Consider the following 26,318-nt stretch of genomic DNA (forward strand, 5'->3'; position numbering starts at 1 on the left):
CATAGAATGTTGGCGGTTTCATTTTCATGAGCTTCTGTGTCAAGTTGATGAAGTCACAGATGCCCATTTCAACTTGAGCCGGCAGGGGTGGAGGTGGTAAAGGTTGTTGCCTCTGTTGTTGCATTACCACTTCGGTTAAGGTTGCAAGCATTTGTTCCATTCTATTCATTTGGGCATCAGAGGACCCTGCTATGTCATCATTCCTTGCATTGTCCATTTGCTATAGGTAAACAAAACTTTATGTATTCAAATTCACATGTTTATACTTGAACTTATGCTTTCACTTTCGAACAATACACATAAACATGCAGATGAAATGCCCCTACTTCTTACTAGGACTTCCTAAGCTCATATGGACCTGTGTGTGCGGTAGAACACGTGCTCTGATACCACTCTGTCATGACCCAAACCCGCCCCTATAGGTTTAGCATCGTAACCGGCCAGTAATCCGTGGATCACCGAAGGCCTCTGAATAGAAAAGCACATGATAAGGGGGCTGCGGAAGCAATTATACAAATTATACTGGGTCCAATGGGCTGTGATGACATACATGGGACAGAAGATTTCAAAACTTATATATATACACAAGCGTGTTCTACCGCACGCGTTCTACCGCACACACAGGTCCATATGAGCTTAGGAAGTCCTAGTAAGAAGTAGGGGCATTTCATCTGCATGTTTATGTGCATTGTTCGAAAGTGAAAGCATAAGTTCAAGTATAAACATGTGAATTTGAATACATAAAGTTTTGTTTACCTATAGCAAATAGACAATGCAAGGAATGATGACACAGTAGGGTCCTCTGATGCCCAAATGAATAGAATGGAACAAATGCTTGCAACCTTAACCGAAGTGGTAATGCAACAACAGAGGCAACAACCTTTACCACCTCCACCCCTGCTGGCTCAAGTTGAAATGGGCATCGGTGACTTCATCAACTTGACACAGAAGCTCATGAAAATGAAACCGCCAACATTCTATGGTGGAATTGAACCGTTGAAAGCAGAGAAGTGGTTACCTGAAATGGAGAAACTGTATGAGGTGTTCCCTTGTTCTGAAGTCCAGAAAGTCCTCCTAGCCACCTATACTCTAAAGGATGAAGCCCGAAGGTGGTGGTTACTGATTCGAAATGGCTACGAGAATATGACATGGACTCAATTCAATACAATTTTCTATGATAAGTACTTTCCCCAGTGCTTCCGAGACCGGAAGGTTTCAGAATTCCAGGAACTCAAACAAGGCAGAATGTCTATAGCCGAGTACGAGGCTAAGTTTACTGAGTTGGCCAGGTTTGCTCCTCACATGGTGGACACAAACTACAAGAAGGCCCGCGAGTTTGAGGGTGGGTTGGATCTGGACATACTGGATAGGGTGGGAGTCCTGAACCTACCCACGTACGTAAATGTTTTGGATAGGGCATTAATGGCAGAGTCCATTCTAACAGCGAAGAAACAAACTCTCGTCCCACGAACTGATTGGACGGGGAAAAGATATGGAAACAGTTTCAAAAAGGGTCGTTCATTTTCTGGGAATAAGAGGCGAAACACAGGATCTTACAGTAGTTCAAACCAAAGTAGTGGTACTATGCCGACTTGCTCGAAATGTGGTAGGAAACACAAGGGGCATTGTTATCGAGCTTTGGGCGCCTGTTTTAGATGTGGAAAGACTGGTCATATGATGAAGGATTGTCCTATCAGGTTCAAAAATACCAACCAACCAGCGGCAAGCTCAGCCAGATCCGCATCTGCATCCAAGACGAATACGAGGGCCAATACTGGGAAAGAACCTCTGAGACAAGGTCAAGTGTTCGCCTTAGTGGCTGGTGACGTACCAAATACCTATACCGTGGTGTCAGGTACACTCTCTGTATGTTCTCAAGATACATGCGTATTGATAGATTCTGGTTCTACACATTCCTTTATATCGCATGCTTTCTCTCGAAAATTGACTAGACCATTAGAACTTATGGCATATGTGTTATCTGTATCTACGACGTCTGGGGATTCTATGATGTGCACTCATGTTTATCTGGCATGTGATATTATGATTGGCGATATGATGTTATATGTTGACTTATTGCCCTTGAACATTGACCACTTTGATTGTATTTTGGGAATGGACTGTTTGACTAAATACTGTGCTACCATTAACTGTGCAAGTAAATCTGTTATGTTTAGACCACCGGGTATGCCTGAATTTACTTTTACTGGGAATGGGGTAGTTCCTCCCCCATATCTGATTTCAGCTTTGAAAGCTAGAAAACTGCTTAGGAAGGGATGTAGGGGTTACTTGTGTTGTATACTGACTGCGTCATCTGACGGAACTAATGTAGAAACTATCCCTGTTGCTTGTGAATTTCCCGATGTGTTTCCGAATGACTTACCTGGGGACTTAGTGGATAGAGAGATCGAATTCACTGTTGAGGTGTTTCCAGGGACACAACCTGTTTCCAAGACCCCCTATAGAATGTCTACCTCAGAATTGAAAGAATTAAAAACTCAACTTCAGGAGCTGTTAAATAAGAAATTTATTCGTCCGAGCACTTTACCTTGGGGTGCTCCAGTCTTGTTTGTCAAAAAGAATGATGGATCTTTGAGCTTGTGTATAGACTACCGAGAATTGAACAAATTGACTATTAAGAACAAATATCCCTTACCTCGAATAGATAATTTGTTTGATCAACTCCAAGGAGCTAAAGTGTTCTCTAAAATTGATCTTAGGTCCTGTTATCATCAGTTAAAGGTTAAAGCAGAAGACGTAGAGAAAACTGCATTTAGAACTAGATATGGACATTATGAGTTCCTCGTAATACCTTTTGGAGTGACAAATGCACCTGCAGCTTTTATGGACCTAATGAATAGGGTTTTCAAACAATATCTTGATGAATTCATTGTCGTGTTTATTGATGACATTCTGATTTATTCTAAAGATAGGGAAGAACATGGGAACCATCTGAGAACTACTTTGTAGATTTTGAGAGAAAAGAAATTGTATGCTAAATTGTCCAAATGTGAATTCTGGCTTGACAATGTAACATTTTTGGGACATGTGATCAATGAGGATGGTGTTTCTGTTGACCCTCAGAAGATTGAAGCTATTGTGGATTGGCCTAGACCAACGAACGTAACAGAAGTTAGAAGTTTTCTGGGACTTGCAGGTTACTACCGAAGATTTGTGAAAGATTTTTCCAAGCTTGCTATGCCGTTGACCCAATTAACTCAGAAAAATGTGTCATTTGACTGGAATGAACAAAGAGAGGCAGCCTTTCAGGAATTGAAAACCAGGTTAGTGACTGCACTAATTTTAGCTTTGCCCAATGGTACTGATGGGTTTTAAGTCTACAATGATGCTTCTCACAAAGGCTTGGGGTGTGTATTGATGCAAAACGGAAAAGTGATTGCCTATGCTTCCTGACAACTCCAACCTCATGAAAACAACTACCCGACGCATGATCTCGAATTGGCAGCTATGGTGTTTGTTTTGAAAATTTGGCGTCACTACTTGTATAGGGTAACTAGTGAGGTGTATACCGATCATAAAAGCCTGAAATATTTCTTCACCTAAAAGGAATTGAATATGACGCAGAGGCGATGGTTAGAGTTAATCAAGGATTATGATTTGCAGATCTTATATCACCCAGGGAAGGCTAATACCGTAGCAGATGCCTTGAGCCGAAAATCCAGTACAAATTTGTCATGCTTGTTGACCAATTGAAAGGAACTGCTAGTTGACCTGGAACAAAAAGAGATTAAGATTAGTATGCAAGAACAAGGTGGGATTTTAACTGCCATTTCCGCTCAACCTACGATTCTTGACGAGATCAAACAAAAACAATGTGAAGATGAATACTTGAGAAAGATCATAGAGGAATTTGATTCGAAGCCGAGGCCGGGATTTGTGTTTGAGTATGGCGTGCTGAAATTTCAAAACCGTCTTTGTGTACCCGATTGTTGTGATTTGAGAAAACGTGTGATGACCGACGCACACAACAGTAAGTTTGCTATGCACCCAAAAATGTATCACAATTTGAGACAGAATTTTTAGTGGCCTGGAATGAAGAAGAGTATTGTTGATTTTGTGGCTAGATGTCTACATTACCAACAGATTAAAGCTGAACATCAACGACCCGCTGGGTTGCTACAACCACTCCCAATACCAGAATGGAAATGGAAACACATTACCACGGACTTCATTATGGGATTGCCTCGTTCTTCCCGAGGTATGGACTCTATTTGGGTTATAGTTGACCGTTTAACTAAGTCTACCCATTTTCTGCCTGTCAAAATTATTTATAATGTGGATAAATTGGCTAATATTTATATGACTGAAATTGTGAGATTGCATGGAGTGCCAGTATCTATCATGTCTGACAGGGACTCAAAGTTTGTATCAAGATTTTGGCAGAGTTTGCAACAGGCTTTGGGGACTGAACTGAGGTTGAGTAGTGCCTATCACCCACAGACAGATGGACAAACTGAATGAACTAACCAAACTTTAGATGATATGTTCAGAATGTGTGTGTTAGGCTTCCAAGGGAATTGGGAGACCTATTTGCCATTAGTTGAATTTGTGTATAACAACAGTTATCATTCAAGCATTGAAATGGCTCCTTACGAAGCTTTGTACGGAAAAAAATGTCGTTCTCCGATATGTTGGGCTGAAGTAGGTAATAGTCCTTTGTTGGGACCAGAACTTGTGCAAGAAACAACCGAGAAAGTGAAACTGATCCAGCAACGTCTAAAGACTGCACAGAGTCGGCAGAAGAGCTATGCTGATGTTCGAAGAAGAGATAGGGAATACGAAGTTGGGGACCATGTGTTCATTAAAGTGACACCGATGAAGGGTCAAACTCGGTTTGGTGTTAAGGGCAAATTGGCGCCAAGGTATGTTGGACCTTATGAAGTCCTCGAAAAGATCAATCCGGTATCGTATCGGGTAGCCTTACCCCTAGTAATGGAACATATGCATAACGTCTTTCATGTATCGATGCTACGAGAATACTTGAGGGATCCACTCCACGTCATTGAACCGACACATGTGCTTTTGAAATATGACTACACTTATAAGGAAAGACCTATCCAGATTGTGAATTGCCGGATCAAAAAGTTGAGGAATAAACAAATACCGTTGGTAAAAGTTGATTGGCAAAACCACGGAGGAACCTATGCAACTTGGAAAACCGAGGAAGACATGGTGAAGAGATATCCGGATTTGTTCCCATTGGACCCAATGTTGATTCAGAATGAAGGTAATTCGAGTTTGGAGGACCAAACTCTTTTAAGGGGGGAAGACTGTAATAACCCCGACCTCTGATTAATGTTAATTCGCACTTAATTATGCCTAACAGTAATTTAGAAGGAGTCTGGGATTAATTTGCATATGTATTGCATTAATTCTGTGTTTCTATCTGTTTGCTATAAAGTGATCTGTTTATGTGTTGACTTTGAACTGCGAATTGAAAGCCTTATCGGCGACTGATTCAGAAATTGATTAGTGTGTTATACTAGTTAGATTTTATGTGATTTTATGGTAGGCTTAATTAAAATTCGATTTGGAATGTGTAAATTAGATTAAATAATGTTGAATTGCATTAGTTTGCCTAATTACACAAATGCCACTTAGTGGCTTGATTGAGACCAACTTTATCACACCTTATTACACTTAGAAGCATCTCTCCTCAGACATTTTCTTGACCAAACCGTAGGAGAGAGAGAGAGTAGGAGAACAAGATTGAGTTCATCTAGAATTTTGCTTGAACTTAGAAGAATTGAAAGCAACTTGGAAGATTAGGCTACTAAGCTTGAAATTGAAGATCTAAAGGTAGAGAATTCATCTTTCAATTATGAATGTATGTTGTTCTTGCTAGGTTCATGGTAAAATTGGTATTTAAAGTCAAGATTTAGCTCAAAGTGTGGTTTTGAGAGTCCATCCATGCATGCATGCATAAATTTCCATGCTTTAAGTTTGAATTCTAAGATTTCTTCCATGCATGTGTTAATTTCACTCACATTATGGTCATTCATCTTGTTGTCCATCAAATTATCAAGTTTGATCATGTTTTGGAGGGTTTGGATTCAATGAGATTCTTGCATGTTGTATTGATGACATGTTCTTAGAGTTCTTGTTGATTTTGCACAAATTGGGTTGCTCTTGGGCCATGATTTCTTGAAATGATTTTTAATACGTGTTGTTTTATGAGTTATTATATGTTTCCTCAAATATTGGCCCAAAAAAATGAGTTTTGAAGGCTTAAAGGTTGAGTTTCATGCTTGGAGGTCAATCTGGATTTTCCAGAAATTTGACCCACGCTCGAGCGGGTACTTTCACGCTCGAGCGTGAATCCTGAGTACATGCACTTCCGCTCGAGCATCGATAGTTACGCTCGAGCGTGAAATGCGTATACCCAGAAGTTTGTGTGTTTTGAAGTCCGCTCGAGCGGGGGAACCCACGCTTGAGCAAGACTCTGAGTCTCACGCTCGAGCGGGGGTCGAGCGCCTGTCGAGCATGAAAATCATGCATCCAGCACTTTTTCATGAGTTTAGAGTATGCTCGAGCGAGGAAATTCACGCTCGAGCGAAGCTTCATTGTCTGCATGTCCGCTCGAGCGAGGAAATCCACGCTCGAGCGTGGACCTTATTTTCAGCAAATCTTGAGAAATGTTTTCCAACGCATTCCTGTATCATCATTCCATCCTAGGCATTTCTAAGCCATGTTTAAGACTCCATAATGAGGATTAAGGGTTAGAAACACACTAAGAGCAAATGACATAAGTTATGTACAATTCGAACGTGTGTTTCAAGTGTGTGTTTGTATGTGTGTTCATGTAGGTCACGCGCCTCAAAACAAGTGAAAGGCCGCCTTACCATCTAGTTAGGGCTACCAATCATCTGTGAGTAATAACTTTGTAAAGTTATGTTTAATGTTAAGTATTTTCTGAATATTATGATACGAAGTAATTAGTTCTCTGAAATGCCATGCTTTGTTTAAAATGAATGAATGGTTGTCCAGGATTCTGAAAGTTATTCGTGGCATCCTTAGCATCATATGATATGCGTCCCTTTATGGGTCATCAGGTCCCTTTATGGGTCATCAGAAACGTCTATGTGCACATGAGTCATCAGAATGCCTTCAAGGCTGTCCCTTTATAGGCCATCGGATTTGTTAACGCTAAGAGATGTACCACGTGTGACTATATGCAAAATTTGATTATGAAAACGATTATAAGTCTGTTTTTTTTATTTGGAATCTAAATATGTGTAAGACTCTGTTTCTGATAAGAATCTGATTTCTAACTCGGTGATGGACATCATTCATTAAATCCTTTACTCTGTTATTATTCACTGGACTTTAGCTCACAGTTTATGTTATGTATGTAGGTGAGCCGGCGTGTGACCCGGGCCAGAGTTAACGGCCTTCATTTTTGTTTTGTCAGCCAACCGTTGTGCCTCCCGAGGAGGTTCCGATCGAAGTCTAGTTGCATGGCTGTTTTTGTACTTATGCTAGTTTTTGAATGTTTGTAAAGTCAAGTCTTGGGAACTTCACTTATGTAAATGTTTTGTAAATATTTAGGTCCTCCGACCGATACGCTTGTGTATATATATAAGTTTTGAAATCTTCTGTCCCATGTATGTCATCACAGCTCATTGGACCCTGTATATTTTGTATAATTGCTTCTGCAGCCCCCTTATCATGTGCTTTTCTGTTCAGAGGCCTTCGGTAATCCACAGATTACTGGCCGATTACGATGCTAAACCTATAGGGGCGGGTTTGGGTCGTGACATTATTGTACCTGAATATAAATATATTAATAAAGACAATACATTAAATTTTAAAATAAAATATTATTTTTTTCTCATGGTATATTCTAATCACTCATACATATTCTTCATATTCAAATTTTTTCATCTTTTTTTTTTTTCAAGTTTTAATTATTTTTTCTTCATTTTCTTTCTAATTTCAAATTTTCAATTTATCCTATCAAAACTTACTATTATCATCAATATTATTATATTTTATTGTGTTGTTACTTTCAAAATAGAAAAAAGTTTAAACAAAATTAAATAATAGATGAGAATAATAATCAAAAATATTTTTTAAAATAATCTATCAAAGATAAGGTAAGGTAAGTATTTACATAAATATTAATCTAATATAGGAATAGATTTTTTTTTTCTTTAATTTTTAGATCTTGAAACACGTTTGTTTGATTATTATATTATTCAGATTGATCATCAAGGAAAAGCGATCTAATGATTTGACTTGGCACATCTGCACTTATCCATATCAACCTTGTATTTGAGGTTGATTTTTTCAAATCTAATTCAAAGAAGAGTCTTTTAAAATTAAAGGAACAACTTTCTTTAACAAATTTAGCACATCTTCATCAAAGTCCAAATTTGAACGGTTCAAACTCAAATTTATAAACTCTTCTTGAAATTTCTCTTCAAACAGATCATAGAAAATATTCTCCATATTGTAACTCATTGAACTCACATAAACAAAGTATATGCTCTTCCACAAAAATAAAATTAACACCAACCCTTCCATAACTCTGATTCATGCTTCCAATAGACAAAATATGATTAAACATATTATTAGTTCCATGATAAAAAATCAGTGGTTTACTCCAATTCATAATCGAATTTGGAATAAATTTTGATGTGAAAGGCCATTTAATTAGATCACCCTGTTTAGTGATTTGGTTCACGTGATCTTTATAATTTTTCAATGCATGATCTCTTATCGGTCTTTCACTATGAAAACTTAGCAGGTTATAATCATCATCTATTACCTTATCCTCTTCCACAAGAACCTCCTGAGCATCACTACAACTCGTAGGCATGAAACAAGAACTTAGCAAGCTCTGATACCAACTGAGCCTAGGCTACAATGGCACCAAGGAGAGCGACTCATGGACGACGTTTATGAAGCTGACACCACAAAGGTGCAACAACAGATTGATGCCCTGACCGAGCAACTTACAGCGTTGTAATAACAACAGGAGCAACACCCACCTCCAAACCCACAGTTTATGAAGGATGAAGACAGTATAGGGAAGGCAAAAGACAACCCTTTTGCTGGAAATTTCCATAGAGGAAGGGTTCAACAAGGTATGGAAGCGGGTTCACGTCAGTGGGAAACAGGTTCAAAAATTGACCTCCCTAAATTTCAAGGCAGTGTTCAACCTGAAGAATTCTTGGACTGGCTTTTTGCTGTCGAAGAGATTCTTGACTTCAAGAAGGTTCTAGAAAACAAATGAGTCTCCTTGATAGCCACACACTTCAAAGGAAGAGCAGCAGCTTGGTGGCAACAAACAAAGTTAACTCGAACCAGACAAGGAAATAGTAAAACTACTTCTTGGGAGAAGATGAAGAAGTTGATGAGTTCTACATTCCGTCAATCAAATCATGGGCAAATGTTGTATCAACAATATCAAAGAAAGCTTGAATCGAAAAAATTGTTCCAAGGTAATTCTGATTCACGATATTCTTTGCAACTCAATAATTATTATGCAATTGTGGATACAGATTATTCGAGAAACATGACTATGGCTCTGCTAAGTTTTGGTCAATCAAGTCTTATAGGTCAACAAATTTGTCACGCTCCACCAAGTATTGAAGAAGAAAAGGTTTTGTGTATCTTAATGTTTCAAAATTTTGAAGACCCAAACAAACATTCAATTGACGTAGATAATCAAGTTGATTTCAACAATAGTGAGAACATTGAAATTGATGAAAGAGAGGTCACTGAAATTACTTTGATCAAGAAGTTTAAAGAAGACGATGAAGAGGTGAAGCAAGAGAAAAATGTTGAAGTTAGCCAAGAGCTTCAAATGACAAAACTATCATCTATTGATTATTATGATAGTTGAGAGGGTAATTTATAAATAAATATTGACCGAGCTACGATCCTTTAGCCTCTGTTATGGGCTGGACTAAAGACCGAGGTATGGACTTCGAGTAGTTTGGTCCCATATTGTATGGACTCCAAGCTGGGCAGAGGTCCTTTGGACCGAGCGACCTAAACAAGTGGGCCTGGTGGTTAGCCAAGGTGTTGGTGAGAAAGGAGGCCGGGCTTGGTTTAGCTCGGCCGAATGCCATCAACATCATTGCTTAATTAAGTGTATGACCGAGGTGATCTAACTCGGTTAGATTGTAACAGTTTAAACAAAAGAGGTAACCATCTAATTTGGTTGGTGGAAAGCAAAGTGTTATTATGATAGACATTCTTCATTGGACTTGAGACTCCTAAGAGGGCTTTGCTAAGGAGAGTAGAGTCCTACTAGGATTGTGCAAACCATCTCACTTTGTTTGTAATGAGTAAGATGTGTGACTCCTAGAAGGATTCTTATAAGGAGAGTTGGAATCCTACTAGGATTATGGCAAGCATAATCTATAAAAGCTCATAGCAGGACCTATGTACAGGTATCCCAATTCTTACTCTAGAATACACAGAGCTTATTATCTATTGTCCAGTTGCTGACTTAGGCATCGGAGGGGTTTCCGGTACACATCCGCCGGCTAGCTCACGTTTGTGTTTTCAGGGAATAAAGTGACGACGTTTGGAGGAATGCAAACTTGATCAACAGAATTATACGAGAAGATTATTTCGTACTCGTACAATAGTCATCAGATCGTAAAAGGAGATCAAGTTGAACTCCATGAAAAAGCAGAAATAAAAGATGGGGTAATAAAGTTGACATGTGCACCAAAGAAGTTGATTGTGGATGCAATTTATGTTCTAAGGATGTCCAACTAAATCTAAGACAGAGCAGGGCCTAGAGAGTATCCGACATCAATATAAAATACACTTCATTGATTTTTTTTGGTGTGAAGCAATTTAATTTGATTTTCAATACTTGTCTAATTAATCTTGCCAACTAGTTGAAGCATATAGAGAAGAACTTTCAGAAAAAGAAACTTTTCTACATATAACTTTTGAAAAAGGGGTAAGCAACTGAAATATTCAAAATATCTCTTTATTTGACATGAAAGATGGTAGGTCTCTAGTTGGAACTCGATGACGAGTTCTTTTAAAGAAAAGAAGTATGATGTAGAACAAAATTCTATAAATTTTATATTTCTTAATTTTATTATTTTGGGATTAACTGATAGAGACGGAGATGGACATGGAGATCGAATTGAAACACGGGTGGAATAGTGGGGTACAAATTGTCACAATTGGAAACCTAAGATTTAATTTGAAAAAGACGCTAAACCTTGGGATTTTTTTGTAATTTTTTCAAAAAAATAGAAGTATTTTGATGAACATCGGTTTATGCATACAGACGCCTTTCGTGCATTAACACTCCATTTGTTGGCAAATGTTTTTTCAAATAATTTTTGTTAAAATATTTAATTACAATCTTAAAATTAATGTATTAATGGTTAATTTAGTAATAATTTTACTTTTGGTGGTAGGTGTGGTGGCGGGGTGATATTAGTAAATTTTTAATTTGAAAAGTATTTACATTTTGACCACATAAGTTTATTTTTCATTAGTTTTCACATGCTATTGGCCTGAATTTTATTGAGGGTTTATCATTAAAAATCCCTAGGGCTGAAATCGAGAATTAAGCTAGGCAGTAAATTGTTTAAATTTAATTTGACACCTTAACAAGTTTAAAATTGTATTCAATCTTAATTTAACGAGTCAATCTCGAACGAACTTTTAACGAATCGAACACGAATATATTAATTTTACAATGCATATAAGTTTATTGAACCGAAGATTAAATTATTCAAGTTTAAACTGTAAATTTAACAAGTTTAAAATTATATTTAAACCCTTAAAAAAGCTATCTTTTTTAGAATTTTTTTGTTTTAGTGATTTTTTTTTATTTTAAAAAGTATGTCAAAATTATTTACTTTTTTGATACGTCATGTTGAGACAAATCTAAAAATATATATCTTTTTGAAAATTTCAAAAAAAAATTTGAAAAAGTCAAAAATAAATCCAAAAAAATTACTTATTTTTGTCTTTTCTAATTCTTTTTTAGAATTCCACACCTTGGTTTGAATGTTGTGTTTGGTTAAAATTTTCAAAATTTGATTTCATACCAACTTTTGAAAACATGTCTACCCGATTATCCTTTCGGATGTTTGGCCGGTTGACCGGAACCGTGGTTTTTTTTTTTTTTTTGACGCCTGCTATTTTTATATTTTAAATAAAAAGTATTTTCGGAATTTTTAAATTTTTTTTACGAGTTTTGAATAGAATTTTAGGTTATGTGTTTGGTCACAAGTTGTAAGTTTTTAAATCAAATATCATATATTACATCAAAAATTTCAAACTCAATTCAAAACTCTTTTCAAAACTTATAACCAAACAAAATTTTCACATTCAAATCATAATTTTAAAACTCACAAACTCAAAATACAAGTCTATTATCAAATCATAATTCTAAAACTCTACTATAATTTTTCAGTTCATCTTGTCGAGTTAAATTTAAATAAATAATTTTAAAATACAAGTCTCTTTTCAATACACTTTTTTAAATTTTTTTTTAAAAATTCATTAAAAATAAAAATAAGTAAAAATAAAAATAAATAAATAAATAAACTCTAAAACGATAACAAGTGGCCTCGTTTGAGAATAGACTTTTTTAATAACTTTTTGTCATTTTGACTAAAATATGATGTAAAAAAAAATAGTATTTTTATAATGACTTTTAATTTTTTACGAAAAAATATATAAAAAGTAGAGAAAAAAAATATCTTTAATATTTTAATATAAGTTTTTAATTTTTTAATTTTTTTAATAATTTTTAAAATTTTAAATTAAAGAATGACGTTGCTAAACGAGACCTTAAGAATAATGCTTGGGACCCCCTTTTGGGGTCACCCCTCACCCCCCCTTTGCCACGTGGCAGGTGGTGATTGGGGGAGCAGAAAAAAAAAGAAAAAGAAAAAGAAAAGATAACCAATGAGAGAGATAGGGGGTCAAAGGGGATGGGAGGAAAAGGGAGATGAATCATTGTTGGAAACCTTAATCTCAAATAAATTTTTAAGAAAGTGAATTGGGCTCGAAAATTTGGACCCCGATAAATATCAAAAGAAACACGGGCCTTAAAAACAGTAGGGGGCCCAGTTCCGGTCCTTGACCCTTGTCTGGGTTCTTCCGCCTTCTTCCTTGATTTTCATCAAGAAGGGGGCCAGAGAGGATTGATCACTACATGCCAAGCCTGTGCAGTGATTTCCATGGCTGCACGTAAGTCCTCTCTCTCTCTCTCTCTCTCTCTCTCTCACTCTCTCTCTCTACATATAGAATATATATGTACTAGTACACTTGTAACTAAGTCCCTTCTTTCCTCTGCAATTCCTACTCAATTTTGCTTCCATGGCCACTTTCTCAGGTCCCCCCCCATGCCTCCAATGTTGAATTAGGGTTCTCTTATGTATTTATTTGTCATGTTTATAAGCTTATTTGTGAAAGGTATGATTTTGGTTTGTGATTTTCAGCTACTTTTGGAGCTTCCACTGTCAAAATTTCCAACTTTAATTTGGGATTTGAGAGAACCAAATTAGGTACATCACAAGCATTGCATGGCCTTAGAACTCGAAGGCCTCTACAATATCAGAGTTTAGTAATATCGAAGCAGTTGGGGAAAGCTTTAATTGGATGTAGATGTTCTTCTAAATCCGAATGTAAGTTGATAAGCTGCTTCATGTATATATATATATATTAGTTTCATGTGTGTTTGTACCCAGATGAGCATATGTATGTGTGTATGCATGGACTGTACTGAAATTCATACCTTATGGTGAATTTTAAAAACATTGATGTGGTTGTGGTGCTGTTATGTAGTAATTAAAGTTTGTTTTTTGCAAAGCTATAAGAAAAGGGAAATTGGGGGAAAGGAAAGAAAAAGAAAAAGGGAAAGAGAGAAAATTAATTTCTTTGATTTGTTTGGCTTTCTAAGGGAAACAAGAACAATTAGTTTACAATAAAGAAGTTTCATTTGTCATTGGATGGTAGAGGGTGGATATCAAAATCACGATCCAGGCGATCTTAAATTTCCAAAACGATCGAAACTGTAGTAGAATTGATATCAGATTAGGATTGCAAGTAGGATCGTGTGGGATCATGTAGGATCATGGGTAAGATCGTTATTTTTCACCTTATTTAATATGCATCACATTTGTTGGTATTTTTACTTTATTATTATTATAGAAAGTTGAATCTTACTGTGTTCTGTGCCACACTTCTCTTCTTGGTTCGTATCCACCTTCTGCTGCAATCAATGAAAGAAAGAAAAATGAAATCTTTTGTGGAATCTTTTGTGGTTTTTCCATTACTTTCCTTGTTTCCTTGAACCAAACTACATTAGGTATCTTTGAGAAAGAACTTTGGAATGCAATCCTTATTTCTTTTTCTTCTTCCTTTTTTTATTTTTTGGTGTGTGTGGAATAAATTGAATTGGAATGCCATCTGAGTCATTCAAATAGTTTATGATGACATTCTAGGTTAACTCATTGCAAGACTGCTATCTCAGATAATCTACTGAGATGGCATCAATCAAGTATTCACGTGTCTTTTACTTCCCAGTGCCACCAACGACTATATGGCCATTGTGCTACATTTCTATATGTTGCATACAACAGTTGAAATGCTAATTTATAGGGAATATAGCTGCGTACCATAAACTTTTTAGCTTGAGTGGTATCTCATGCTATTCTGGTCGAGGGAGCTGCAGGGTTTGCGGTATCATGTTCTTCTAACAAGCATTTAATGTATCAGAACGCTTGCATCTTATCTCATCATTTCCTTACTTCTATGTCCATTCTTTTTTATCAAGGCCATCCTTGCGTTTACTGGCTATCAAAAGGGAAGCCTTACCATTTCTTCATTTGTGCTTAATATGACCCAGCCATGGAAACCTATTTGTTTTTTGATACTCTACCATTGTGTTCCTCCTCCAATGATACTATACTCCAAGAAAAATAATTGTAGATGGTACATTGATTCTTAGGCTGGCCACAGTTTGTTATGTTGTTCAAATGCTTCTCCCTGCCTCCATTATCCACTACCCTGCATTTTGCATGAATCACATTTTTTGCTTCACTTCACTTTTTTTTTTTTAGTTATCATTTGTCAAGTGGTGACTTTATTGCTTTACTGTTATCGTAAGAAGCTTTGGAGTGTGTACTCTAAGAAGTTTTGTAAGCATCCTTTCTGTTCGTGTTATTAACTGTTTTCTTTCATTGATGCCATTGCAGCTGTTACAAATTTGGAAGATGGTTCTGAAGAAGTGAAATCTTCTGGTTCAACAAGCCAACTCATTCCGACTTCATATGAGGTTACTACCTTTGCTTATCTTACCTGGATGAAGATCCTTCTTGCCCCTCTTCCCTGGACTGCTGATGGTCCGGTGAATTATGCGTGGAGTAAAATTTGCATAGTTTGTCCAATCTATGTTTGTAAAAATCTTATGGAAACTACAGGGTCCAAAACTGAACACACTAGTAAACACATTCATTTTTTCCCAGTGGATTTTAAAGATAGATAACTAAAAAGTGGTGAAACCAATGATACATTATATTTTGAACCATATAGGAACTCATTTGTTAATTGACTATTAATATTTCACTGTGAGGGCATTTTTTAACTGAAATTCTAGTACTATCCATTTCATGGGGATTAATGTTCTTTATATACACAGCGCACACCTTATTCATTCTGTCATGCCACGTAAATGTCAAATACTCAAATTACATTTTGTTTCTAATATTTCTAGATGTAAATCATTTGTTAGTATTTTTTTTACTAACAATTCCTCAAATTTCAGTTGAAATATAATCTGTTGTTTCTACAAAATTGCTCTGTTGGTATATATTGTCATAAATCCATCCACATATCCATGTTTCCAACTCTATTGGTATATAATTGTCATAAATCCATCCACATAGCCATGTTTTCAAATCTATTTTATTGGCATTTTATTTCTTACCAACATCATTAAGTGATTAGCATGCAATACTAAGAAAAATTGGAGAAGGAAATATATACACATCTAAGTAAGTGATTAACATGCATTACTTGAATACATGAAGGTTTTTTTTTTGTGTGTGTGCGCGCATGCGTGTCTTTCATGTACGAAGTTGTCATTTTTCTTTGTTTTGTAATCTTTCACTATAGTTTTCCCCTTTATTTTGAAGTTCACAATGGTCTTGGCACCAAGTAAATCCTACATTAAAGTTGTTATATGCCGGGATAAGTCCTCTTTGTGTTAAGCAAGAGATGGTACCTTAGTTCTATTTAGCAGGATAGTTTGACTTTGCCAACACATGCAGGCTCTCAGACAGATACACAAGTCTAAAACTACATCTTGTTAAATGTTTGAGAAGGTTACCTAACTCGAATGTTATTTGCAGGTGGAATTTCTTGTCACTCAAATGTGTGATACAACTTCAATTGCAGAGCTTGAACTGAAGGTGAGTAGTTGTAAAATCTGTTGTACCTCTTCTTTGATTTGTAATTTTTGTACTTAAATGGACTTGATTCTCATCATTTAGTTTCTAGTTAGTTGATTAAGACATTCCGTCTTCAGTGAATTTTTGTTTTTTGTTCATGCCTTTCTCATTTCATCTTTTTCTTCTTATTGTTAGCTCGATGGATTTCGGTTATATGTATCAAGGGACCTAACGGGAAAAAGTATACCTGCATCACCACCAATTTCTACTCCTGTCAGTGTGAGTGCAACTGTCGAGGCACCTCATGTAAATGGATCTGTCTCTCCACCATCTTTAGCCATCTCCAAACTACTGTCTTCTTCAAGCAGGGTTCAAACGCTGCTTGATAAAGCTGCAGATGAAGGATTGGTGATAATTCAGTCTCCAAGGGTGAGAATTCAAGTGCATTTTTTCATCCGATTATTATTTGTTTTTTATGGAAATTGTGGTTACTTAAATCAAATGGTATGTAGGTTGGATATTTTAGGAGGTCTCGAACCATAAAGGGGAAGCGTGCACCTCTATCATGTAAAGAGGTACTCTGTTTTCTATAGTTTTTATGAAGGGATATAGGATGCATTCCTCCCTGGAAATTTATTTATTTCTTTGTTTACGAGAACTTAAATAAGAGACCACATGTAAAATTATTTATGTTGTCTGTTTAGCATTTGAAATGAATTCATGTTGATTGCTGATTTGCTTTTGTTCTTTGCTCTGAAACATTTGACATGATTTTTTTCTTCTCTTCCGTGCATTTTTAAACTAAAATTATTTAGGGGATGGAAAATCATTCTCATCATTGGTGTACTCTTGTTTCCTCTTTGAAATGTCCATTGTAATCCATTATTATTTACTCACATGCAAGGTTGTTAAAATCGGGATCCCATGTGGGATCGTTGAAAGGGACTTGTGGATCAGATTGTAGAATTGGGTCGAGGATCGTAAAATTCTACGTTCAATGTAAAATAAAATGAAAATTTATCAATAATGATAATATATATGTTATGTAATTTTAAAAAGATTAAAGAAAAATGATAAATTTGATATAATGCATATTTTATGTTACAACATCAATTAGAAGAGACATTTGAAAAAAGTATTTATAGTCAAATTTTTTAGATAGATATACACATATACATACATATATATAAGAAATAAATAAATAATAACAAAAAAAATTGTTAGGACTAGGATCGTAATAGAATCAGGATTGTATGTGATTCTATACATTTTTATGAATAGGATCGCAATAACTTTAAGATCCTACTAAATTTAAGATCCTAGTGTGATCCATATCGTTTGGCACAGTTGAAATCGCAGAATCGTAAGATCCTACTATCAGGACTCTGATAACTATGCTCACATGCTCTTAACACCCCACTAGCATATAAGCAGAAGTATACAAACCTTGTCCAACTATAAATATAAACATATGATCGATAGGGTTCAGAATTTAGTGCGTCATATTTATGGTTTCTTTATGCTTTGACTATTTTCAATCAGACTGACCAACTCTGGTCCTCAGAAGTTCGTATTTGTTGTTCCATTATCAACTTCTCTCAGAAATGAATTCTTAGGTGTTTGTTTCATTGGGAGTTGATTGAAAAGCTAAAACAGTTGACAAGAAGATAGTAAGATATTTGTGGCATTTGGATTTGCACATTTTACGTCACATACTACCCTTTTATAGCTTTGGTGAGGATCAGATTTGAGTACGCTGTTTGCCATCTATCATCAACGTGCAATCCAATGCCACTCAATTTATTTTATGTTGGTTCATCTACATGTTTAAACAATAACTTACGGGGATGCTAATTATCATGCTTCTGTGCCATTGCAAGCCCCATCACCCTTATTGACACCATTTGCACTATGCCTAACAGAAGCAAGCAGTGAAGGAGGGCCAAGTGCTTTGCTACATTGAACAGCTTGGTGGGGAGATCCCGGTTGAGGTATGGACCTTGTTGAATCTGCATTCATGTATGCAATGTGCACATTGAATGAGAAAATAAAAGATTTTTAGTGCCAATTATTGCTGATGTGTTTTTCTCGCATTAATTTTTTGCCAGTCTGACGTATCCGGAGAGGTTATCAAGATTCTACTAGAGGATGGTGGTATGTCTGGTTCTCTTTCCTTTAGTTTTTCCATTTTCCGTGCACACATATATCTAACATATTGTGTTCTCATTTGATTTTTATTCACTTAACAGATCCTGTTGGCTATGGTGATGCTGTTATTACAATCCTTCCTTCTTTTCCTGGGATAAAAAAGCTACAGTAGATGGTTTTGTTTTTGACATTACATTTTTTTTCCCGGTTTAAAAAATTTAGTCTTTTGAGCAAAACTTTTTGATGTCTTTACAAGAATTGGAAGGTGTTGATCACTTGGCATGTAGATTAATTTATTGCTTTGTTTTATTCTAACTTATTATCTTGAAGCCTCGGAGAGAAAATCTTGGTAAAATAATGGTATGAAACAAACGAATCTCAGAGACTATATTTATCAATGTTACAACAAATGAGCATCAATCTGCAAATGCTATTTTTGGAAGTATGCAAGTGGGCCATGGTTAAAGGTGAGAATATTAGAGCCCTTTTGGTATTGTTTCAGTTTTCTTGGTTTTGTTTTTCTTGTTTTCAAAAACAAAACTACTGATACCAGTTTTTGGAAATAGTCTTTTGAAATAGTCTTTTGAAAATTTGAGGGTTTTTTTAAAGAATTTTATTGTTTAACAGTTTTTGGACAGAGTCCAGCAAACAAGTTTTCTTTGTTTTTTAGAAAATGATAATGATACCAAATGGGATTTACTTGCAAATTTGTATCATTTGTAGTGCATCCTGTAGTGTTTCAAAATGACATCGTTTTTGTGGTTATGTTACATTATTTTTTGTTTAAGTTTTGTCTCAAAATTATGTTGTTTTGGAGACTACATGATGTACTATAGGCAATGCACTAAAGATTGAGATTCTTTGCCCTCCAAAAATTTAGAGAGTACTAGGTGCATAGAACCGAAGTGCATAGAACCCTTTATAGAAAAATACATGTTCATCGAAAATTACATCTCATTTAGATACGTTTAAAGTGCTGTAAGGATTACCTTTTAAATGATTTGATAAAGGATTAGAGGCCATGTTTATGAGTTAGAATTGGATTAGCAATTTCTGAGCTGCACTAAATCCACTGAATTCATATTTTGCCCGATTTGGTTGTGCCAATTTTACATTCGCTTATATATAAAACAGCAATGATAGAGACCCCCTTTGTGGAGGACCCCCACAACCCCCTTTGTGATCCACACCATTCATGATGTGGACCCCACACATATATGAGTGGGCCCCACACATCATGAATGGTGTAGATCAGTAAGGGGGTTGTGGGATCCTCCACAAAGGGGATCTAACTCATTTTTCTATATAAAATTAGCTTATTTTACATTTTGTCAATTTTTTTTTTTTGAAATAATTTCTATCCCTCACCTCTTTTTCCTCCCTCCCCTCTCTACCGCCCTTCCCAACTATTCACCACCCCTCTCCTATCCAATCTTGTCACGGCTAGCCCCACCCTTACACTATCTCTCGATCACCCTAATCCCTTTCCCACCCCTCCTACTCACACCCAAGGCTCAGCCTTGAGGGAAGGGCAACCATGCACCGGTCATGGACGTTTGAATTCTCTCTTAAAAAAATGGGTCTCAAATGAAGTGGAATGAAATCAATTAATAAAATATATATTATAAATAGAGTCATTATTTATTTTTATTAAATAATTATCATTTTCTAAAGACTTAGAAATGATTATTTTATTCTATTCAATTTTATTCTAGTGAACCAGACACCACATTATAGTACTGGTAGTTTAAAAATGAAATTTTACTAAAAGAATTTAAAAAACAATTGAAGTGATAAATTACTTGAAAGTAATAGATGATTGTTTATCAAATGTATAAAATATTGCTGACTATACTAATTACAATTACATATGGAAAAATAATCATTTTTTAGTTAAAATTAATCAAATTTTATATTCAATCAATAATGATTATGATTTATGTAAATTTTAATAATTATAATTTATGTCAATTATAAAATCATACGAAATTGCATAAGAAATACAATATTATAATTATTGTGAAAAATAAATTAATCATTATTTACTCACTAATTATTTTGTCGAGGTAAAAAAAGAAAGAAAAAAAAAAAGAAAAAAGAGTAAAGACATAATTTTACTAACAATTTTTAGAAAAAAAATCTTATCTTTAAATTCACTTTTAAGTCTCGAAAAAGATAAAATTGGCTCTACTCACGCCAACCCCTTTCACACCTCATCCATCCACAACAATAGATATGGCAATGAAAGAGAGATCACAAAAAGAGAAAGAGATTAACTAAATTTCCCTCAAAATTGAAAGGTAGAAAAGGAAAAGACTGAAAAAACGCCTTAGGTTTAAATTTTGAATTTATCACGAACCCAAAAAAAAAAAAAAAAAAAAAAATTACTGGTATATTTATTTTTATTTTCTTAACCTCACAAAAAGATAGTATAAATTAGCTAATTTCACTTTTTTTTTTTTTCCTTAGGTTTTCTCTTTCCCTTTCCTTTTCCTTCTCTCTCAAGAAGAAGAAAAGATAAAAATGGAGTGCCCCCACAAAAAGTTCATTCTACCCTCTGCTCTTTGCCCATTTTCTCGAAAGCCATGAATTTGATCTGATCTCTAATCTCTTCACGTTTTGGACTCGGATCCCAAGAAAATCACACAGATCTATGGCTCCAATGGTGAGTTTCACTGAGACTTCCTAGTCCAACTCTCTCTCAATCCAAAAATACACAGGGTCATCTTCGTCATTTCCGAAATTTACTCTACTTTTTCGGTAAAATTGCTTTCGTTTTCAATCTAGGGTTTAGTGATCTTCCTAGGGTTTTGCAATTTCTGATGTTGAAATTTTTACAGATATGGATTGCTTTTCTGCAAATCGAACACCACTCAAGATTGCTGATATCAGACTTTGACTTTTATCTGATTAACACAGAAGTTACGTGTTCTTGATGAGATAATTACTCATTCACAAGTTTTTGCCCAAATTTCACGAAATCAGGGTTTCTCTGATCAAAATCCATCTGGGTTTAGTCTAATTCCAAATTAAACTACGTTTAATGCCAAGTTTTCATCTGGCTCTTTTTTTTATTTGATCCCCGGAAGAGAAAATGGATCAAACCCTGAAAACCCTAAATCATACCCATCAAAATTTCAACCCACCCATTGAATCTGGTGATTGTGCTGTTAATTTCTGGTCTCAATCACTCACTTGTCACCAACAATTTGCAAATGTATCTCATGTTGAATACCCATCTTTCAAGAAGCCCAGAACCTCTGGATTGATCAACCAACCGACTACGGGCATTCCCTTGAGGACTGAACTATGCTTGCAATTCAAAAAGGGTCATTGCACTTTTGGGGACACTTGTCGCTTTGTCCATGGCATAGGGATTGGGGGTACCCGAAAGCCTGTGCCTCATAGGCAGGAATTGATGGCCAGAGAGACCAATGTGATCAAGAATGGGAATGAGGATCATAGAATTATCAGTGCAATGAAACTGTGTAGGAGGTTTTGTAATGGGGAAGTATGCCCATATGGTGAGAGATGCCATTTTCTTCATGAAGCGCCCGGGAAATTTAGGAAGAGTTTTGCCGTAAGTATTGGGACTAGTGGACCTGGAGGGTTTTCCAGGAATGGGTGTGATCAATTGGAATATAAGCCATCTGTGCACTCAAGTTTGGATGCTAATGGAGTGGCTCAGAAGCCAGTGTTTTGGAAGACTAAGATCTGTAAGAAGTGGGAGGCGACCGGTAACTGTCCATTTGGCGTGAATTGCTGCTTTGCTCATGGACATACAGGTATTCTAAGTGTTCGTAATATTAATGTTAAACATTTTTTATTGAACATAAATAATCTTATTTCTGATTATGCACTGCTAAAATTGATGGTTTCAAGTTTAATCATCATGGAGATGTGCGAGCAAGTTTTGCATTGACTGGCATTGCTCAACTTAAGCCAGTAAGCTAAATGTTTGTTATTGGGTATTACTTGAAAACAAAATTACATCTAATATCATTCAGAAGCTGGCAAATCCATTATTAGAATGTTATTTTGGCTGTTTCAGCCATTATTTGTTTTAATGACGAGGCTCTTTTCTTCTGGGACCTTTGGTATCAGACACTTTTAAGTTCAACTCTTCAAGGGGCTTAGATGGTAGAAGAGGTATCAGGATTTTGATGCAATAGATGTAGAATTATGTTTGGGCTTAATGGCATAGACTATTGCTATGTCAGATAAAATTGAGCATTGCTTATTGCAGTTATCTTATTTATGTGAATGAGTTGTTGGCAGTTTGCTTGCATTTGATTTCAGATTTATGCCCGGTTCATGATGATTGATGTCATCTTTGCATATTTGAAAATGTTATTTTTTGATCACGTGGTAGCTCTTTAAGTTGTTGCGTATAATTGTCATTTTATGGTTCATTGATGAATGTAATTTCAGTATATTGAGTTGTTCTAACTGGAGAAATGAATACTCACATATCCATGTGAAGGATTGATACTTATTTAAGATGTCGCATGGAAATTTTGGTGGCTATTGCATCTGATAATGCATTGAAGACGTAAACATGTCATTATATATGGGCATGTTTATTGAAAAGGAACCATTAGAAAATGTTGCAGTTGTCACAAATCATTTTAAGGGATTGACATGGCGTTGGATAATGAATTCTCTCCCCTTGCCATCTATACAAATTTTATGATAAAGTCTCAAATTCAAAACCTCTCACAGATACGTCACTCAAATCAAGCTAAAATTTTCTCCAAATTGTAAACTAGTCACCATTACTTGCTTTCATGACTCCTAATTTTCCAGTGGCAACATTCTGGACGACCATTCAATCGCCCCATGGAAACTCAAGTCTTCAGGGAACATAACTTTCATTTGTCTGATGCTTCCTGTTATGGTGATTTACAGAACTACAGAAGTCTGGATCCCAGGCACAGGCTGCAATGGAATCCGGGAATGTTTCTCCTTCAAAGATGATACCTACTACTGCTACGCATACATCACTTAGTAGCACAAGGAATGGGATTGCTTGTGAGCAGCAAATGCAGGTTAAGAAGCGCTTATTCAAGTGGAAAGGATTTGAGAAGATGAGTCGCATCTATGCTGATTGGATTGACGATATGCCCCTCAAGCATAGCTCACTGAGCAAGGTGGGGAGCTGAATTTGAGTTTGATGTCATCTGATGTTGCATTGCACCATTTTGTACAGGTTGGAACAACTCGACTTGGGTTTAGGGTCTTTGAAAAAACTGATTTAGTCACCTTTCTGAAATTTTCAAAGTAGTAGTACAAAAAAATCCTTTTAGAGGCTATGACCTGAGATTGAGCATGAGCTAGGTCCCTTATATAGAATGTAAGTTCTTTATATTGTTACTACATACTAGCCACAAGTGGAAATTATAAACCATATACTATCTCAATGGTAAATCACAAGTTATAGTAAATCATGTGTTCTCAAAGGATTTGCTTCATGCTTGTTTAGTCTGTGATAATTGCATTTGCAGGGTTACAAACTTCCATTTCTTTTCAATTTCCCAAGTACTAAATGTGTTTTTGCAAACATCACATTTGTTCCCAACTATGAATTTTCTAATGAACTGGTTTAAGTGTGAGGATCTACTGACATCATATGCAAATACTGAGAAAGTGGTTTTCCCTGAGATGTTAGTATAATAATAATTATTGTTATTATTATTATTATTATTATTATTATTATTATTATTATATCAAATTGTGTGTGGTGCTCTAGTCAACACGCCTTCAAAGGACAGCTCAGGAAACCAAAACTGTGAATGGGGCTGAAAATGCAGCCTTCATGTTCAAGAACCAGTGGCCTGGTGCTAATATTTGGCATATGTTGACACCAATTTGTGTAATGGTTATATGTGTGAATCAATAAATCTTGTATGCTTTTAAGTTTTGCAAAGGTCACTTGGATGTTGCTCATGTTTGTTCTTGCTTCTTTTGTTTGTAAAACAGACTTGATTCATTCTGGCTATTATTGGTTTTGGTTCTTCCTCAAATTAATTTTGACTCATCATGTGGGAATACCAGTTACTTGAAAATGCCTATTTCGGTTCTTGACATATAGTCAGGATTCTATCTCAAAAACTGTCCTCCAAACCCAGTTTATTCATAGCCATCTCAGGGTACGAGAATCTCAAGACATAATCAAACTACTGCGAATAAATTAGGACTGAAGGACAATTTTTAGGACAAATGATACTCAGCCTAAAACATATGGATATAGGAGAGGGGTTTACACCAAAACGTAAAATTAATTGGTGATTTGAGTAAATTTGGTAGTGTGTTTGGAATTACCAGCATGCTTTTGATCTTGAAAAAACTAACACCTTGTTTAGTTTCAATAAATTGAGTTCACTTTTCAGAAAATTAATTTTTTTATTTTTTGTGTTTTTTAAAAAAAAAATTAGTCAAAATTTTTAATATTTTAAGATTTTATTTTATTTTATTTTTAGATGTACCTAACCTAGATACACTTAAAAAAAATATAATATTCATAGAAAAAATCTATTAAAAATAACATCAAATACAAAAAATACAAAAAAAAAAAATACAAAATTTATTATATTTTCATATTCTTGTGTATTTATTGAATTTTTTAAATATTTTTTTACAAATATTTTACATTTTAAGTGCTTCTAAGTTATGTACATCTTGGAAGTAAAAAATTTACTTAAAATATTAAAAAAAATGCACTAAAAATAAAAAAACCAAAAAAAATAAAAAATTTAATTTTCAGAAAATCAATCAAAACCAAATAGTTGAACTTTTGATTCAAGGCATTGATTTGGCTCCATCCAGCTTGAGCCAGGCCGGCCTTGGATAAGACTCCATCTTGATCAATTTTCTGAAATTTAATTTATTTATTTTTTTTCCTTTTTTCTTTTTTTTTTTTTTAGTGATTTTTTTTAATATTTTAAGCAATTTTTTTTTTTACTTTTTAGATGCACCCTACCTAGATGTACTTAAAAAGTAAAATATTTGTAAAAAAATATTTTAAAATATCAATAAATACATAAAAATATGAAAATATACTGAATTTTCATAAATATTTTTGTTATATTTTTGGTATTTAGTGAATTTTTGAAAGTTTCTTTTAAAAAAATATTATAATTTTTAAATGTATTTATCTTAAGTGAATCTAAAAAATAAAAAAAAAATCTTAAAATATTAAAAAAATTCACTGGAAAAAATAAAATTTAGAAAATTGAAAACCAAATAAGGTGATGCTACTTCCATTATGGTGAAAGTGAAAGATGTTTCACCCAATACTATAGGACGTCAATCTGGATTTTGATTGATTAAACTAAAACATTATATCCAAAAACAAAAAAACAAAAAACAAAAAAAAAAAATCATCCGGGTTTCTAGAACTGTTTGGTATATCCAAATACAGAATATGCAGCAGTTCAATTATCATTCATGTGTAATGTTACAGTAAATAAACTACCTTTGAATCTATGAGCCAACAAATTGCAAGTAGAACAGAAACCACTTGAACTAATAGTGAATTTCTAGCCTATCAAAAGCACAAACAGTGATATTCATTTTCAAAGATGTAGATTAAAATTTTAGCAACAAACTACAAATTGAGATATATTCCAGGCTCATGATCAGGACAAGGATTAAGAACTCGAGCTAGGTTTCAAGGCCTTACACAAAAGAATTTTTTATAAGCCATACACTATCATAATTTGTTTACTTGACAAAATACGGCACTTTTTTCATCACCAA

General features: G+C 35.1%; 3 protein-coding genes across 5 annotated transcripts; all 3 read left to right on the forward strand.

Annotated features, from left to right (window-relative positions):
* The first annotated feature begins 822 nt into the window (after positions 1-822).
* Positions 823-2,970, forward strand: LOC145812882 (uncharacterized). The gene is made up of 3 exons (XM_082908106.1): positions 823-1,855; positions 2,246-2,424; positions 2,737-2,970. Exons 1-3 carry the CDS (start codon positions 823-825, stop codon positions 2,968-2,970), a joined length of 1,446 nt encoding a protein of 481 aa, XP_082764232.1.
* A 10,050-nt stretch (positions 2,971-13,020) lies between these two features.
* LOC114307035 (uncharacterized) lies at positions 13,021-18,875 on the forward strand. 2 transcript variants are annotated; one of them, XM_028252395.2, is made up of 9 exons: positions 13,021-13,209; positions 13,461-13,646; positions 15,219-15,298; positions 16,374-16,433; positions 16,608-16,841; positions 16,925-16,987; positions 18,335-18,403; positions 18,521-18,566; positions 18,662-18,875. In XM_028252395.2, the coding sequence occupies exons 1-9, from the start codon at positions 13,200-13,202 to the stop codon at positions 18,730-18,732; spliced, it is 819 nt and encodes a 272-aa protein (XP_028108196.2). In that variant the 5' UTR covers positions 13,021-13,199; the 3' UTR covers positions 18,733-18,875. The 2 variants fall into 2 exon arrangements, with proteins under 2 accessions (XP_028108196.2, XP_028108195.2); XM_028252394.2 differs by having other exon boundaries at positions 13,104-13,354.
* A 2,154-nt stretch (positions 18,876-21,029) lies between these two features.
* Positions 21,030-24,004, forward strand: LOC114307036 (zinc finger CCCH domain-containing protein 39). Of its 2 annotated transcripts, none has more exons than XM_028252397.2 (3): positions 21,030-21,320; positions 21,401-22,345; positions 23,469-24,004. In XM_028252397.2, exons 2-3 carry the CDS (start codon positions 21,655-21,657, stop codon positions 23,720-23,722), a joined length of 945 nt encoding a protein of 314 aa, XP_028108198.2. In that variant the 5' UTR covers positions 21,030-21,320; positions 21,401-21,654; the 3' UTR covers positions 23,723-24,004. The 2 variants fall into 2 exon arrangements, with proteins under 2 accessions (XP_028108198.2, XP_028108197.2); XM_028252396.2 differs by having other exon boundaries at positions 21,030-21,225.
* The last annotated feature ends 2,314 nt before the right edge of the window (positions 24,005-26,318 follow it).

The sequence above is a fragment of the Camellia sinensis genome, chromosome 15, assembly GCF_055761805.1.
Source record: "Camellia sinensis isolate YWXY chromosome 15, ASM5576180v1, whole genome shotgun sequence".
Classification (NCBI taxonomy): domain Eukaryota; kingdom Viridiplantae; phylum Streptophyta; class Magnoliopsida; order Ericales; family Theaceae; genus Camellia; species Camellia sinensis.